Below are 16,750 nucleotides of genomic sequence, written 5' to 3'. Positions count from 1 at the left end.
AGCAAGTGGACTCCACGTGGTACTGCCTGCCCTGCAGAAACTATGCTGTCCAATACAAACCTTTTAAGGCAAGTGGCTTTTGTTGTTTACGTGGATTTTTCCCACCTCAGATTATTTTTAAAATGTCACCCTTTCTTTTACTTATTTTTTGGTGTCCTTTTTTTTTATCTTAAAATTTCCACGCCATCTGGCATTTATCTTGACATGCGTTGGGGAGGACGTGAGCACATGGCTAGCTGGTCACTGTCTTTCCATCCACTCCAGGCTCTTTCCCGTCCCTCAGCAGCACTTTAAGGCTTTCTTCAGAGTTCACTCTGAAGAATCATATCTCTTCTGTTTTAACTGCACATGGGACAAATCTCCCAGAAGGCGCCGGGCTAAGCATCTCCCGTAACCAACTCCCAGCCCAGCCCTGGGCGAAACACTGCAGCCGAGGATGGCTCTGCCTCTTCCCGACACAGACCAAGGTGGTGTAGGAGCGTGAGGGGCACCTGGGGGCTCTGTGCCTCTGCCCTGCACAGAGCCCAGCCCCTGTCTGCCAGGCTGGGCCGCCCAGGGCTGCCCTGTGACTGTGGCCCATGGGAGGATTCTGCTCCAGAGGGCCCTGGAGGGGAACAGGGTTGGAGGCCAGGAGCCCTGGGTCACCCCAGAATGACTAAGCCTCTAAAAACACCTTCTATTTCTTACCAGATAGCTTGCACTGGGTGGGAAGTGAGAATGTTGGGGGGGGGGGGGTGAGGGTTGGGGGGGTACTGAGAAAATAACCCAACTGCCATCTTTTTGGCTGGCTGAGGCCTGGGGCTGGGGCAGAGGAACGACTCAGAGGATCAGGGTGAAGTCTGTCCCTTCATCCGCTGACAGTTATTCAGGTCACCTGATGGCCACGTCCCACCTAGCAGCCTTATGTGTCCAGGGCTCTACCTAGTCTCACTCAGCTCTGAATTCCAGGTGAGTGAGTGAATAAATGAATGAGCCCATTTACTCTTCACAAAACATTCTACAGGAAGAGACTGCAGAGATTTCACAAAGGTGAAACTGTGGCTCAGAGCGGGCTGATGACTGCCTGAAATCACACAGCTGATGGCGCAGAGTGGCCTGACCCAGCGGCCAGGGGGCACCGAGTTACACTGGCTGCCCCTCCTCTCAGCCCACCCCTGGGATCTGCACCATGACCGGGGGGGAAAATAAGGCAGGTACTTTATTTAATATTAAAGTTGGGGAGGGGAGGGAAGCCAGCTTCACTTGGTGATGGTGTTCCTGCAGAGAGAAAAGAGGGGTAAGACTGTGAGTGGGCACCCCGAGTGCGGCCACCCAGTCCACCAGGTCTCCCCCTACTCACGCATTCATGCTCTTGCCGCTGCCGCTGAGCACGATGTATGGCGTTTTCTGGGCCTTCTGCTTCTCCTGGAGCAGAGCCACGGTGCCCAGGGGCGTGTCGCTGGAACTCATCTTCTTCAGGAGCTGTGGGGGCAGGGCAGTCAGCGAGGGCAGTGAGTGAGTGCAGTCAGCACGGGCAGTCAGGGAGGGCAGTCAGCGTGGGGACTCAGCGAGGGCAGTCAGCACGGGCAGTCGGGGAGGGCAGTCAGCGTGGGCAGCCAGGGAGGGCAGTCAGCAAGGGCAGTGAGTGAATGCAGTCAGCACGGGCGGTCAGCATGGGCAGTCAGTGAGGGCAGTCAGCGTGGACAGTCAGCGAGGGCAGTCAGCACGGGCAGTCGGGGAGGGCAGTCAGCGTGGGCAGCCAGGGAGGGCAGTCAGCATGGGCAGTCAGGGAGGGCAGTGAGTGCAGTCAGCGTGGGCAGTCAGGGAGGGCAGTCGGGGAGGGCAGTCAGGGAGGGGGGCAGTCAGGGAGGGGGGCAGTCAGCGTGGACAGTCAGCGTGGGCAGTCAGCACGGGCAGTCAGGGAGGGCAGTGAGTGCAGTCAGCGAGGGCAGTCAGCACGGGCAGTCGGGGAGGGCAGTCAGCGTGGACAGTCAGGGAGGGGGGCAGTCAGCATGGACAGTCAGCGTGGGCAGTCAGGGAGGGCAGTCACTGAGGGCAGTGAGTGAGTGCAGTCACCACAGGCAGTCAGTGTGGGCAGTCAGTATGGACAGTCCGCGTGGGCAGCAACAGCCCAGCATGCCACCCCCCACTCCCCATCAGGCCACCCACCGCCTCCTCATCCAGCTTCTTCATGCGCCGCTCCGTCTTCATCTTGCCGGAGCCCTTTCCATGGAAGCGGTGGGACAACTGCCGGAATGCCTGGGGACACAGGGCACGAGCGCCTCAGAGACACACTGAGCCAGGTACTGCAAGAACCCCAGGTGAGCCCAGGGCCACTGGCACCCAAGAGGAGCTTAAGAACAGGGAGGGAAGTTGTGTATTTACCCAACCCTGTGCTGGAAGGGGGTGGGAAAGGATGCTGAGCCTAGCACCCTCTGGGGGTCCCAAGCAGAGTCGGGGAGACTCATCAGGAGATGGGTGTGCTGCGGTGGGGGCACTCAGCTCTGGAGCATGGCCATGACACTGTGCTAGGGCTGCAGGGAGGCAAACCGGCCGGGGGTGTGAAGGGCTGGCAGTGTTTGGGGAGAGCACAGGGTGCGGGGGGGCAGGGACAGGGAGGCGGCAGTATAGAAGGTCAGGCCCAGCCTGGAAGGGCTGTAGCCTAGAGCTGGGGTCCATGGGGCACAGAAGTCCAGAGAAGAGCCTGGACCCTACCTGCTAGAATGGTGGCCTTCAGTGGGGAAAGCCCTTAAGGGGCTTGATGTGTCCAGAGGGACTGAGGGGGTAGACTGTGTGGGGGCCCTTGGCCAGGCCCTGTCTGGAACGGGCCCTGCTCACCTCCTTGGGTGTGAGCTTCCGGCCCGTCTCGTCCACGTACTCAATCTTGACATCGGGCTTATATCCGTCCTTCTCCTTGAAGTCCTGGGTGAAGCCGCGGTACTCCTCTCTCCGGCTATACTTGTCATCAATGGCCCTGCCCAAGACATGCGCTCAGTGCCAGCCACCGCCCAGTCCGCATGAGTGCCAGCAGCCCTCACTGGCAGCAGTGCCATGGACCCAGGCAAGCCCCAGGACACTTACATCTTGTCCTCAATGCAGTACACCGCTGAGGGCAGAGACTTGTTGGGCGCCTTCACCCGGGCCACCTTCTGCACCGTGGTCTCCAGCAGCCCTGGGGACAGGAGGTTGTCAGAGTCCAGGATGCCCACCCCCCTAGACAGGCACAGCTCCAGGGCAGGCTGGAGGAGACAGAGCAGGCCTGGCACCCCTGACCTCCCCAGGACCAGCCACACAGTGGGTGCTGGGGACCCCGCCTACCATACTGTGCATCAGGCCCACTTTACAAAGAAACTCAGACTCAGAGAGCTCTGTCCACTTAGGCCATGGCTAAACAGCAGAGCTGGGAGGCTAGGACTAGGGTCTCTCTGTGCCAAAGCCTGGACTCTTTCAACTGTACCTGGCTCCTGTGCCCCGAAGGATGAAGGTACTTTGCAGGGGTGATGTGTAAGCAAAGCCTTCAAACCTGGGTGAGGCTGAGCAGGAAACACAGCTACCGCATGCCAGGGTGCACGGGGAGGAGTGGCCTGTGGGGTCTCAGGGAGTGGGCTCGTGGCATCAGGATGGAGAGAAGGAAGCGACACAGGGAGCAGACGGCCGTACCCATGTCTGTCAGCGCTCACCCAGCCTTTCCTCACATGGCACCCCAGACCCCACCAGGGCAGGAAGCACAGCTGCCTCAAGCCCTCACCTTTGTTCTGACACAAGAGCAGGGCGGCCGCCAGCCCTCTGTTCACGATGGGCTCCTCATCCAGGATGGTGGTGGAGGAGGTGGAAAACTGGGGGATGCAGAGGGGAGGGAGGTGGTGAGTGGCCCACACGGCTCTTCTCAGTCACCCCCTCACCCCACTACGAAGGACAGGCCCTGTTCACACAGCCACCCTGGGCTACAGGCCTCATTTAATCCTCACAATGACCCTCTGAGGTATACAGACCCATTTTACAGGTGAGGAAACTGAGGCTCTGAGACACTTAGTAACTTGCCCAAGGCCCCAGAGCTAGGAAGGGGCAAGCTGGGGCTGGAACCCCATGTGGCTGGAAGCCTCTGCTTCTCTACCACCCCTGCCCTGCTCCTCCTCCTCACATCCTGCTGCTGCTTCTCCTCATCCAGGTTGACGGTGCTCCAGCCGAGGTTCTCCTCGCCATCGGACTCGGAGCCACCGTTGGCTGAGCGCTCCTCGTCCTGCTCAAAGTCCTGGGGACAGAAGATGGGTCAGTCCGGCCCACAGCGCGACCCCACCTGAGAGGTGAGGAGGGCAGGGTAGCTGAGGCTCGCTGCCGAGGACTCACCATGAGCTCCTCCTGCTCCTCTCGGTTGCCAGCCAGCCCATAGGTGGGGATCTCCCCCAGCGTTCGGCAGAACTCTGACGTGGCATTGAACACGATGGCCCCCTTCCGCTCGGGATCCTCATCCTCCTCCCAGCCCCGCTGTCGAGACTCCAGCTTCTTCACGATCTCCACCACCTGGGGGAAGGAGCAGCTGTGGGCAAGCCCAGAAGTCTCTGGAGTGATGCCACTGAGGCTCAGGAACCCATGGGTCCTTCCTGGTGGCAGTTAGACAAGCCAGACGCACTGTCTACAGCAGTCTCCTCTCTACCGCTCCAGTCTGTTCTCACCAAGACACTCCTCTGCTCCAAATCTGTCAGTGGCTCCCCACTGCCTAAGTATCCAAAATCCTACATGGCCGTCTGTGACCAGGCCCTGCCGACCCCCTCACTACCCGCTGCCCTCAGCCCCACGCCTTCCTGCAGGACCTCGATGCACCAGGCCGCTCTTGTGGCTCCTCCATCACCCGACAAACCCCAGTGTCAGGACTCATTTAAACATCACTTCTTCCAGAACCCCATTCCTGAGGCCACAGGGCAGTCACCTCTGACCCTCCACAGCCCATCTCCCCGAAACTTTTATTTCACTGAGAAAAGCTGAAGCCTTGAGAAAGGAGCTTCCTACGTACAGACAGGCCCACACTATTGAGCTTCCAGCACTAACTCCCCCCACAGACGTGCCCACACTATGAGCTTCCAGCACTAACTCCCCCCACACTCCCCCCACAGACGTGCCCACACTATGAGCTTCCAGCACTAACTCCCCCCACAGACATTCCCACACTATGAGCTTCCTGCACTAACTCCCCCCACGGACATTCCCACACTATGAGCTTCCAGCACTAACTCCCCCCACTGACGTTCCCACACCACGAGCTTCCTGCACTAACTCCCCCCACAGACATGCCCACACTATGAGCTTCCAGCACTAACTCCCCCCACAGACATGCCCACACCATGAGCTTCCTGCACTAACTCTCCCCACGGACCTGCCTACACTATGAGCTTCCAGCACTAACTCCCCCCACAGACATGCCCACACCACGAGCTTCCTGCACTAACTCCCCCCACAGACGTGCCCACACTATGAGCGTCCTGCACTAACTCCCCCTACAGACATTCCCACACTATGAGCTTCCAGCACTAACTCCCCCCACTGACGTTCCCACACCACGAGCTTCCTGCACTAACTCCCCCCACAGACGTGCCCACACTATGAGCTTCCAGCACTAACTCCTCCCACAGACATGCCCACACCATGAGCTTCCTGCACTAACTCTCCCCACGGACCTGCCTACACTATGAGCTTCCAGCACTAACTCCCCCCACAGACATGCCCACACCACGACCTTCCTGCACTAACTCCCCCCACAGATGTGCCCACACCACGAGCTTCCAGCACTAACTCCCCCCACAGACGTGCCCACACCACGAGCTTCCTGCACTAACTCCCCCCACTGACGTGCCCACACCATGAGCTTCCTGCACTAACACCCCCCACAGACATGCCCACACTATGAGCTTCCAGCACTAACTCCCCCCACAGACGTGCCCACACCACGAGCTTCCTGCACTAACTCCCCCCACTGACGTGCCCACACCATGAGCTTCCTGCACTAACACCCCCCACAGACATGCCCACACTATGAGCTTCCAGCACTAACTCCCCCCACAGACATGCCCACACCACGAGCTTCCTGCACTAACTCCCCCACAGATGTGCCCACACCACGAGCTTCCAGCACTAACTCCCCCACAGATGTGCCCACACCATAAGCTTCCTGCATTAATAATCCCCCAAAAACTTGACCACACTGTGAGCTTCTAAACCCACCCCCACACACAGACTCACTCATACCACACCCTCTAACTCCTTCCTGTAGCAGCAGATGCTGGCCCTGCTCCCACCTAAGGCCATGCTCCATCTGGCAGAGCTCCTCAGCCCCCTACAAAACTTGAGAATTCTGCTCCTGACATGTCCTTCTCTCAACTGCCCCACTACTCTGCTCCCTGCTGCATGGTTCCTGTCAGCGTGCAAGTATGACCCAGTATCCCCCCTGTTTAAAAACCCTCCCTGGTCAGCTGCCTCCTTTGCCAGGAGACCAGAACTGGTTGGTACCCAGCTATCATTGCTGAACATTTTCATCAAGGATTTATAGAAGAATCCTGACCAAAGAGGGGAAAATGCAGAACAAAATTTCAAGTTCTTTTGGACTCTACACTTTCTGGATCCCTGAAGGGTGGATGAACCCCTGAAACTATTGCCCTGAGATCATTTTTAAACCTTAAACCAAAAATATCCCCTAAAGTCATCTTAAAACCGAACAGTGGTTTAGCTTAACTAGTAAGAGCTAAATCATCACACTAGTAAAAGGCCATTATGCTCTTTTAAGGACTATCTACACGGGATCAAACTGACAACAGCAACTTGAAAGCTTAGATAAGAACCTTACGGACGGTGAGTTGATGTTAATGGCGAAGGAAGAACTCAGGAAGGAGGATGAGAATGGCTGCACAACTTGCAGAATGTAATCAACGTGACTGAATTGTACAGGTAGAAACTGTTGAACTGGTGCACGTTTTGCTATGTATTATCTCAACAACAAAAAACTAAATAAATTTTAGGAAAAAAATCTCCTCAAAAACAAACAAAAAAACAATATTTAGCTTAACTAGTAAAATATACCTGCCTTGAGCATTATGCTCTTTCAAGAACTATCTATATAGGATCAAAGTGACAACAGTAATTTGAAAGATTAGATAGGAACACTGGTGGCAGTGAGTTTATGTTAATGAGGGAGGAACAACTCAGAAGGAAAGCGAGAATGATTGTACAACTCGAAGAATATAATCAGTGTCGCTGAACTGCACACTAGAAACGACTGAATTGGTGTATGTTTTGCTGTGTATTCTCAACAATTGAAAAAAGAAAAAACCCTCCCTGGTGACCTATTTCAAGACCTTAGCACAGTGCCTGACACATAGCAAGCACTCAATAGCTGTTAGCTGCCACTATCCAGCTTTACTCTCTGTAGTACCATCAGCAATGCCCCTCCACTCGTCATCCTCTATTCAAAACACACTGAAGACAGTCTCTATCCACGCATTCCACTGGTATTTACCGAGCACCTATTCGTGCCAGGTACAGTGCTTGCAACTGGGAACGTGGTGGTCTCACAATCAGTTCCACCCTCCAGAGCCTCTAACTGGGGAGACAGACAACTAAAGACACGGATGACCAGGTGAAGCACAGGGCGTTTTAAGTGCAATGAAACTACTCTGCGTGACACCATCAGGGTGGGTACGTGATGTTACGCATTTGTTGAAACCCACAGAACTGTACAACATGCAGAGTGAACCCTCACGTAACCGATAGACTTTAGCTAATAACAACACATTGATATTGGTTTAGCGGTTGTAACAAACATACCACACTAACGCAAGATGTGGATAAGAGGAGAAACTATATGCAAGAGGGAGAGGAAGCTTATGGGAATTCTCTGCATGCCTGGGCAATTTTTCTGTAAACCCAAAACTACTCTAAAAAATAAAGTGCATTAAAAAAAAAAAAAAAAAAAAATCTCCCTTAACCTGCATCCCCCCCCGCCCCCGCCGCCCCCTTTCCAGCAAGCCTGGAGGCCATGTCCACTTTCCACTGCCTCGCCTTCCATTTAGTCATATTACTGACACTTGGTTTTTAATGAACTGCATCACAAACACAAAACGGTTCTAACACGTGCATTGTTTGAAAAAATAACCAAGACACATCCATGCACCCATCATCCCGCTGAGCAATGGCACCACAAATACGTGCTCAGGCCCACGTGCTGTGTCCCCCGTATCTGTGGTCACGACTCCCTGGCCTCTTCATCATTTCACCACATAAAGACCTAACCGTGGACAATGGACGGTCGTGCTGTGCATTTTTTAAACATTATACCATCTGAATCATATTGTATGACTCTGCCCTGATTTGTTTTTTAAAGAAAACATATTTTTGAGATTACTCTTGATGTCAGTGGCTGCAGTTCATTTGTTTTCACTGCTGAGTCATGTTTCATGACACGACTGTACCTCCATTTAGCTGCTTTCTTTACTAAGAATGGCCTCACTCTGTCATCACAAAGAACGCTGCTGTAAGCAATCTAAAGGCAGTGCGGCTCGGTGGTAGAGTTCTTGCCTTCCACGCAGGAGACCCAGGTTTGATCCCAGCCAATGCACCTCACGTGCAGTCCCCACCTGTCTGTCAGTGGAAGCCTACGTGTTGCTATGATGATGAACAGATTCCAGCAGAGCTTCCAGACTAAGACAGACTAGGAAGAAAGGCCTGGTGATCTACTTCTGAAAATCAGCCAGTGGAAACCTTACAATCACAGCAGTCTGATCCTGTTGTGCACAGGGTCACCATGAGTCAGGAGCTGACTTGACGGCAGCTAACAACAATAACAAACAGTCTGATGCTTGTTTCTCAGTGCACGTATGCAGATGTTTCCCCGGGGTACGCGCTCACAGTGGGCACTACCGAGTTAAAGGACCCACTACCCTTCAACTTTACTAGGTAAGCCAGTGTCCTCACTACTGGTTCAGACTTCCGGGTACTCCTCCGAAGAGTGTGCATAAGAATTCCAGTTGGTCTACAACCTCACTCACAACTTGACACTGCCAGACTTTCACGTCTTGCCACGGTGCGGGTGTGGCACAACCCCTCGCTGTGGTTTGAACTCCCCTTGCCTCGATCCCAGTGAGGCTGAACAGCAGCACACATTTTACTGGCCGTTCATCTTCTGGGAGCTGCCTACTCGGGTCTTCGGCTTACCCTTCCGTTAGACTGTTTATTCTCATTGGTTTGGACAGGTTCTTTCCGTGTTCTTAATACCAACCCGCTGTTGGCTATACAGGTGGGTAAGTATCCTCTCTCTGAAAGCCTGGCGATGTAGTGGTTAAGAGCTACGGCTGCTCACCAAAAGGTCAGCAGTTCAAATCCACCAGGTGCTCCTCGGAAACCCTATGGGGCAGTTCTCTTCTGTCCTATAGGGTCGCTATCAGTCGGAATTGATTCAAGGGCAACAGGTTTGGTTTTTTAAAATCTCCCTTTGGTTTGTCTTTTCGTATTCTTTGTGATTATCTTTTTTTTTTTTTAACTTAAGTTCTTAATCTCTAGGTAGTCAACTTTGTTATTTCCTTCGCGGTTTATGCTTTCTATGCCTTAATCTTTTTTTACCACAAAAGCATAAACATAAAACCCAGCTTAAAAATGAACAAAGGACTTGAGAGACTCTCTCCTAGAAACCCTTTCCTGGCGGCTATGGGGCCCAGCTCCTGTGTTTCCTCCTCCCCCAGGCCTGCTGCTTGTCTCCTTCGCAGAAGCCCTGACTCTAATGCCTCCCCACCCTACCCTCTGTGGGTGGTACCCCAGGGCTCACTGCTCAGCCTCATCTCTTCTCCAGCCCTGCTCCCCCCAGGTGGGAGTGCACCTGGGGCGCATACAGCGTGGACTCAGTCAAGCTGTTCCATCCCAGCTCTGCCACTTACTAGCCATGTAACCATGGACAGCTTGCCTAATGCCTCTGTGCCTCAGTTTCCTTATCTGTAAAATGGAGATAACGGGATCTTCCTCGTAGGGTGTTGGCCGTGAAGACTAAATGAATCGATGCACACTAAGTGTCTCGGCGTGCCTGGCACACATAAGTGCCCTGTGATGGTCCTGCTAATGGCTCCACCTCAGCTCACAGCCCCATCCTCCCACTCACTGCTCCAGCCTTCCTGGGCCTCAGAAGCACTTCTAGGGTCATTCCCCTGAGAACATCTGCGGTCTCCCTGACTGAACGCCCACTCTCCTCTCCACTCCCCACCCCACCCTACCTCCACCCTCAAATCTCTGCAAGGCTGGCTCCTTTGTGTTACTCAAGTCTCAGCTCAGAGCCACCCTTGAAATGTTTTCCCTAAATACCCAATCTGGGGTACCAGCCCCCATATTACTCTCTTATCTTGTACCACCTGCCCAGCTCTCATCAGAGATCACTCTGCTCACTCGCTCACGAGTTCACTCAACTCTTCCCTCCCCTGACCGAGAAAGTCAGCTCCCTGAGCACAGGGCAGGGCTCTTCTCTGTCCCACGTGCCAGTGACTCCCAGCCCTGGAATGCCGCGCGAACGGTGCACTTGGAGAAAGAAGAGAAAGGGAAGGATCCAACCACAAAAACACCCAACAATGCAAACACTGTAGGAGTGCAGAAATCTGCCGATAATGCAGTATTAAACAAGAACAGAACTCCGACGGAACGTGAGAACCACCTACAATGACACATGGAGACACACTCATGAGGACAGGCCACCACAGACAACTCTGACCACAGGCCCCACCCCGCCCAGACCAGAGCCTGTGCCCAGCTCATGCTCTCACTCACCTTCTCGCCACTATCGCGCAACTGCTGGAGCTGCCGCAGCCTGCGCCCCTTCTCCAGCTGCTTCTGCAGCTCCAGCTCCGCCTCGTCCTCCTCCAGCACCTCTGGGGAGCCAGCTCGAGGGGCTCCGCCCTCCTCTGCAGAAACACAGGCAATGCCACTCAGGCCACCTCCTGGGAGCCCTGGCTCTCGTGCCTGCCCTCTGTGCCCCCCTCACCTTCGTCACTGATGTCCATGTTCTCCACACGGGTGTCATCTGACTGCAGGGGCTGCGGCACAGCCTCCTTCTCCTTCTCCTCCTCCTCCAGGGCCTCCTCGTCAGCCTCGGGCACCCGGCGCCGACCCCGGCCCCGCAGTCTGGGGGGAAGAGGCCTCCCCAGTGAGCATGGGCCCCTGGGCTGGCCCGGCCCTCACAGCCCATCTGTGACCAAGCCTACCTGGAACCAAAGTCCCCATCTTGAGTCTGGTCCCCAAGAGGCAGCAAGTCGTCAGCCCGCATCACCACCTCCTTCTCCTTCTTGCGGATTTTCTTCACCCTCCGCTTGGTTTTTTTAAAGGTCACCTGGTGGAAAAGCGGAACATGAGGAGGGTGAAAAGGAATGGCAGGCCAGTCGCAAGCTCCCGAGAGTGAACACTTGCTCAGCACTGCTCTATGCGGGCCATCATCTGAAGGGCTTTGTGTACACGAAGGACATGTGAGGTGGGTACTATTATCCCCAGTTGTGAGATGCAGAAACTGAGGCACAGGGAGGTTAGTGCCTTGCTCAAGGTCACCCAGCTCCTAAGCAAGAGAGATAAATATAATGAACCTTGGTCCCAGAGTGCCTACTCTTAGCCACTTCGCCAAGCTGTCTGCTATAAACTACAGAGCCATCTACTTGTAACTTCACAGTCACTCCAGATACAAACTCTACGTAAGGGTGTAAAATGATCACTTTAACCTGATCCTCACGACAACTCTGGAGACATGGCTCCTGTCATTCCCATTTCAGATAGCAAGTGAGGCTCACAGTTAAATGCCTCACCCAAGGCACCAAGCTACCTACGTGGCAGAGCCCAAACACAAATGGAGGCCCACTGGCTCAGCAGTTCCTGCTCCATGCCCACCACCTCCCCAGAGCTGCCATTTACTGCTCATTCACGGGTGCCAGGCACTGTTCCCATACTCAGCCGCCCTCCTTAGCGCATCCTGGCTGGACGTGACCCCTGAGGGGTGGGGGAGGCATCCCTGCCTACTCCTCAGCACAGTGGGAGCCCCAGGCTCACCATCTCCTCGGGTGTGAGGTACTCGGAGGCAAGCCGAGGCCCTGCCGTGCTCAGGGACTGAGCCTGCAGCCGCAGCCGGGCCCGGATCTCTTCTAGCTCTCGTTCCCGGGTGCCGTCGGCTGCGCCGCCCTGGTCCAGGCGGAAGGACTGCGGCCGCTCTCCCTCAAGCTCCTCATCGTACTTGGATAGGATAGACCGGGGTTTTTGCTGTAAAGCAAGCAGTTTGGGTTGGGACCCAGCCTGGCTGCTGAGAGCCGCTGAGCCACTATCTGCTCCTCACCCCCTACACCCTGACACGCTCTGCCCTGGTGCCCACGCTTCCTGGCCGTGCCTGTGCCAAGTCCTCCACACTCTCGTCCTCCACGTAGGGCAGGTAGTCAGGCTTCTTCTTCCGCAACTCCACGTTCTTCTCGGCCCGCTCCTTGTCCACCATGTTCACGTTCACCAGCACGTCCTCCTCCTCCTGCAGCACGCCTGCGGGCAGGGCAGAGGCCACTCACACTTGCCCTCGACCCAGCCATACCTGTGCCCCCAACCAGAGCACCCCGCTCGACTCACCTTTGTCCTTGAGGGTGAGGATCACAGTCTCCCCCTCACGGAAGGAGTCAATGGCGTGCTCCACGGTGAGGCCCTGCAGGTCCCGGGCACTGTACAGGTCCTAGATGGGTGGAGGAAGGGCCAGCTGAGTCAGGAGCCCTGGCCGACCCAGACCTGGGATCCCAGCACCAGGACGGCAGGGCCCCTGCTGTGCTACAGCCTCACCTGCCGCCTCTGCCCGAACTCCTCCTCTACCAGAGTGCTGACACCAAACTCCTGGTCCATCTCCTCCAGCAGCTTGGCCTGTGGAACAGAGGGGTGTGACTTACCAGGTACACAACCAGATTCTGTCAAAAGGAGAGCATGAGAAGTGCGGCCTCATGGGCGAGGGAATCCAGAGGAACACACAGACCCCCTAACGCTGAGGCCAACTTCACCAAGGGTCAGCCTCCCACCCCGCCACCAAGGGTCAGCCTCCCGCCCCGCCGCCAAGGGTCAGCCTCCTGCCCCACCACCCAGCCAGGCTCCACAGGCACTTGGCCACCACCTGGAGCTCCCCAGGAGCCTCACCCTCTTCTCTGCCAAGTCCTTCTCCTTCTGAAGCTGCCGGCTCCTCTCAATCCAGGCCGCAGTGTCGTCCAGCCAGGGATCGTCCTCCCCCAGGGTCTTGATCTTCCTGAAAAGGGAAAACAGGGGCCCTGAGGACCCCAGCTCCTGTCCCCCGGCCCCGCTTCACAGCTTCAGCTCTCCTTGGCTGCCTCCCCAGGCCCTCCATCACCGCCCTGGAGGGGCCCCCTCACCCCAGCTTCTGGTTCAGCAGGCGCTTTTCCTTGGCAGCTGCCAACTTCTCCCGCAGCTCCTCTCGCTGTCGCAAGATCATGGGGTTGATGACATCAGCTGCCAGGGGCTCCTCCTTGGTGCCCGCCTCTGGAAGGGGGGCCCAGACGTGAGGCCATGTCTGCCCCCAGGTCTGGTGGGGAGAGGAAGGAACCGCTCACCTTGCCCCCTTCCAGCTCAGGGGGCCAGAAGGGGCCAGGAGGGCGGGAAGAATCCTTCTCCTCCCTACTGCCATGTCATTCCCACAGCATGGTGGGATCCTCCACACCTTCCAAATCTCCTCAAAAGAGGCTTTAAACAAACACACATCTGCTTGGCCCTGAGCAGTCTGTGCCAACTGTGCGTCTCACAGCCCACGTCACACCACTTCACCACAGAGTGATGATGCAGTGACCCATGGTTCATAATGACCAGTGGGGCCCCCCTGCACATGCACACCACATGCCCGCCAAACAGCGAAGAGTCTAAGCTTTAATCCTCCTCTCTTCGAAGACCCCTTCACATAGCCTCCCCCGCCCCATCCTCAGCCCCACACTCACCCTTCTTGACCGCATTGACTTCTAAGGGCTTCAGCCCCAACTTTGCCCGGAGTTTACTGAGAACAAGAAACACAGTGTTAGGGACTGCCAGGAAATGGCGCATCAGATGCATTTCTGGACAGACAGAAGATGGAAACGGAATGGGAATGAGTGGTCCTAAGGCTCCCGAAGGAGCCCTGGTGGTACGGTGGTTAAGTGCCTGGCTGCTAACCAAAACGTCAGCAGCTCGAACCCACCAGCCGCTCTGCAGAAGAAAAATGTGGCAGTCTGGTTCCATAAAGATTACAACCTTGGCAACCATATAGAGCAGTTTTACTCTATGAGTTAAAACTGACTCGATGGCAACCGTTTGGTTTTTTCTCTGTCTCCCAAACACAGGATCTGCCTCAGGCAGCCTGGGCACTGGAAAAGGCGCTGGCCTCAAGAGCAGGGAGCATGGCCACTGGGCCTGGCCTGCCCCAACCCATGGAATGCCACCCTTCCTCTTGGGTTTCAGTTTTCTCTTCTGTCACCAAATGGTTTGCCAAGATGATTCATCTGGCCAGTCCAGCTTTCATCAAAACACTTCAATACAGGAAAGCCCCCCTAAGTGGCTGACCTAGAAGCCACTTGTCTCAGAAGGAAAAAGCAGAAATTCCTAGACTTACTTGGTCTCCTCGATGCTGAGTGACGAGGCATCTCCTGAGCTGGTTTTAGAGCTGGCAGCTGGAAAAACAAGAAGCATGGCTCAGGAGCTGAGCAAAGGGCCAGGAAGCCAGCACCCTGGCTCCAACTGAGGGCAGAGAAGAGGGTCCCTCACCAGAACCTGGCCCTGCAGAGACCCCAGGAAACAGCAAAGACCTGGGCCTTCACCCCAGCCTCACGAACAGCAAACCTCAGATACCACAGAGAAGCTAGACACCATCAGATGGAGCTCCCCAACCAGCTGCTACCACGTGCTCATCTCCCTGTATCCCCACCCCACCAACCTGCCTTCTCCCCTTTTACCCCAAAGATTCCCCTCTCCACCTGGGCCCTGGATCCCAGCCCCTCTGGGCTTTCTCCAAGGTCACCAGCCTCCTGATTGCTAAACCCAATGCATTCTTTTCAGCTCTGGTTTTGCTTGTTCTCTTGTGCTACACGTGCGACACTGTTGATTGCTCCCTTCTAAAAACACTCTCGTTCCGAGATCCCATGACACAAGACTCTTCTGGTTTTCCTCTTGCCTTTTTGGCTGCTCTACCTTCTTTTTTTGGACCCTCGTCCTTCACCCACTTCTAAAATATTGCCATTTCTCAGGTTCTCTTTCCTATTTTGGCTTCTCACCCCATGCTCCCTCTCAGGGGGCTTTACCTGCCGCCTAAATACCCATGGGAAACCCTGGTGGCACAGTGGTTGAACTAGGCTTGCTAACCAAAAGGCTGGCAGTTCGAATCCACCAGCCATTCCTTGGAAGCCCTATGGGGCAGTTCTGCTCTGTCCTATAGGGTCACTATGAGTCGGAATCAACTCAACAGCAATGGGTTTGGGTTTTTTTGGTTTAAACACTAATGATTCCCAAGCTGCCCTCTCTGGGCAAGACCCTGGACATCAAACTCAACAGTCTCTAACACAAAATTAATGATCTTCCTCCACAAACCTGCTTCTCCCATGACCTGTCCCATTTCAACAAACGGCAGCATCTCACCGAGGTGCTTAAATCAAAACCAAGGAGTCACCCGCTACTCCTTCACCACCCACATCCTAGCGCTAAGGTCTGCTGATTCCTCCTTCAAAACACCTCTTCATTCTGTTCACATGTCTCTATACCACTGCTGCTGCCTGGGTGCAGGCCTCCATCAGCCCCCAAGTGTCTACAGCACTCCTGATCTCACTGCCCCGAGTCCTGCCTACCCAGCTTCCAGGACAATGATAATTACAAACCGTGAATCCGATCATCTCACTCCCCATCTCATATACGTAGCTTCTAACTGCCCTCAGGACGGAGTTCACATTTCTTAACTTGGTCTACGGACACTTCTTATTCCAACCACTCAGTGCCTATCTTACAGCCTCCCATCTCTACCATAAACGCTACACAATCCGCCAAATACCAGCTTTGCTCCTGCCTCTGCACATGTTGTTCCCACTTCATTCATTCATTCACTCAACACACTAAGGGTCTGTGATATGCCAGGAAACTAAAAAAAACAGATAATCTCTGTGTCTCGTGGAGATGTATAAAGAGAAACAGTGTTTAATTCTAACAACTGCAGGAAGGCTCTTTATCAAGCGCTAGTGATGAGAGTCTGAGGGTGCCTGCTGGGCCTGCACGCACCGGGACCCCGTCCCCACCCCAGAACCCTGGCCCCGCCCCTCCGGAGGCCCCGCCCCTCACCGGCCTCGTATCCGTCGTCACGCTTCTCCCGCTTCACGCGCCGCTCGGAGGGCTCGGCCTGGCTGCGCTCCCGCCCATGCGCGCTCCCGCGGGCCTCAGCCTCGGCCCCGCGCCGTCCGCTCCCGCGCTCGCCCCCGCGTTCCCGGCTCCGCTTCCTTCGTTCGCCGCCGCTGCTGCCACCGCCACCGCTCCGGTGTTTATGTTTCTTGTGTTCCCGATGCCGAGACGGCTGCTCCGTGGCGCCCCCGGTGCTGGTCGCCGCTGTTGTCCCAGCCGCCTCCTTTTCGCCCCGGTGCTTCTTTGACGACCCCATGGTGGCACGTCCACCCCGAGCCCGGCCACCGCCGAGTCTCGACGACGCAAGATGGGAACACTTCCGGGTCGCCCGGCTGCCGCTGTTCTGTTGCCGGAAACCGAGAGCGACTGTTTCCCTCGTTCGCCTTGGAGGCTA

General features: G+C 55.5%; 1 protein-coding gene across 2 annotated transcripts; it reads right to left on the bottom strand.

Moving 5' to 3' along the window:
* Nucleotides 1-1,183: 1,183 nt before the first annotated feature.
* Nucleotides 1,184-16,749, bottom strand: SART1 (spliceosome associated factor 1, recruiter of U4/U6.U5 tri-snRNP). 2 transcript variants are annotated; one of them, XM_049892536.1, is made up of 20 exons: nucleotides 16,300-16,749; nucleotides 14,591-14,648; nucleotides 13,944-13,999; nucleotides 13,368-13,494; nucleotides 13,138-13,243; nucleotides 12,793-12,870; nucleotides 12,589-12,688; nucleotides 12,362-12,504; nucleotides 12,031-12,237; nucleotides 11,202-11,326; nucleotides 10,982-11,121; nucleotides 10,768-10,901; nucleotides 4,327-4,500; nucleotides 4,121-4,231; nucleotides 3,728-3,815; nucleotides 3,061-3,151; nucleotides 2,818-2,953; nucleotides 2,149-2,238; nucleotides 1,340-1,461; nucleotides 1,184-1,257 (listed from the first exon to the last, which is right to left on the bottom strand). In XM_049892536.1, exons 1-20 carry the CDS (start codon nucleotides 16,610-16,612, stop codon nucleotides 1,239-1,241), a joined length of 2,418 nt encoding a protein of 805 aa, XP_049748493.1. In that variant the 5' UTR covers nucleotides 16,613-16,749; the 3' UTR covers nucleotides 1,184-1,238. The 2 variants fall into 2 exon arrangements, with proteins under 2 accessions (XP_049748493.1, XP_049748494.1); XM_049892537.1 differs by lacking the exon at nucleotides 16,300-16,749 and having other exon boundaries at nucleotides 13,368-13,537.
* Between the last annotated feature and the right edge of the window lies 1 nt (nucleotide 16,750).

The sequence above is a fragment of the Elephas maximus genome, chromosome 7 (assembly GCF_024166365.1).
Source record: "Elephas maximus indicus isolate mEleMax1 chromosome 7, mEleMax1 primary haplotype, whole genome shotgun sequence".
In the NCBI taxonomy this organism is placed as follows: Eukaryota; Metazoa; Chordata; class Mammalia; order Proboscidea; family Elephantidae; genus Elephas; species Elephas maximus.
The sequence above is the reverse complement of the archived record's forward strand: the minus strand, read 5'-3'. Positions and strand labels throughout refer to the sequence as shown.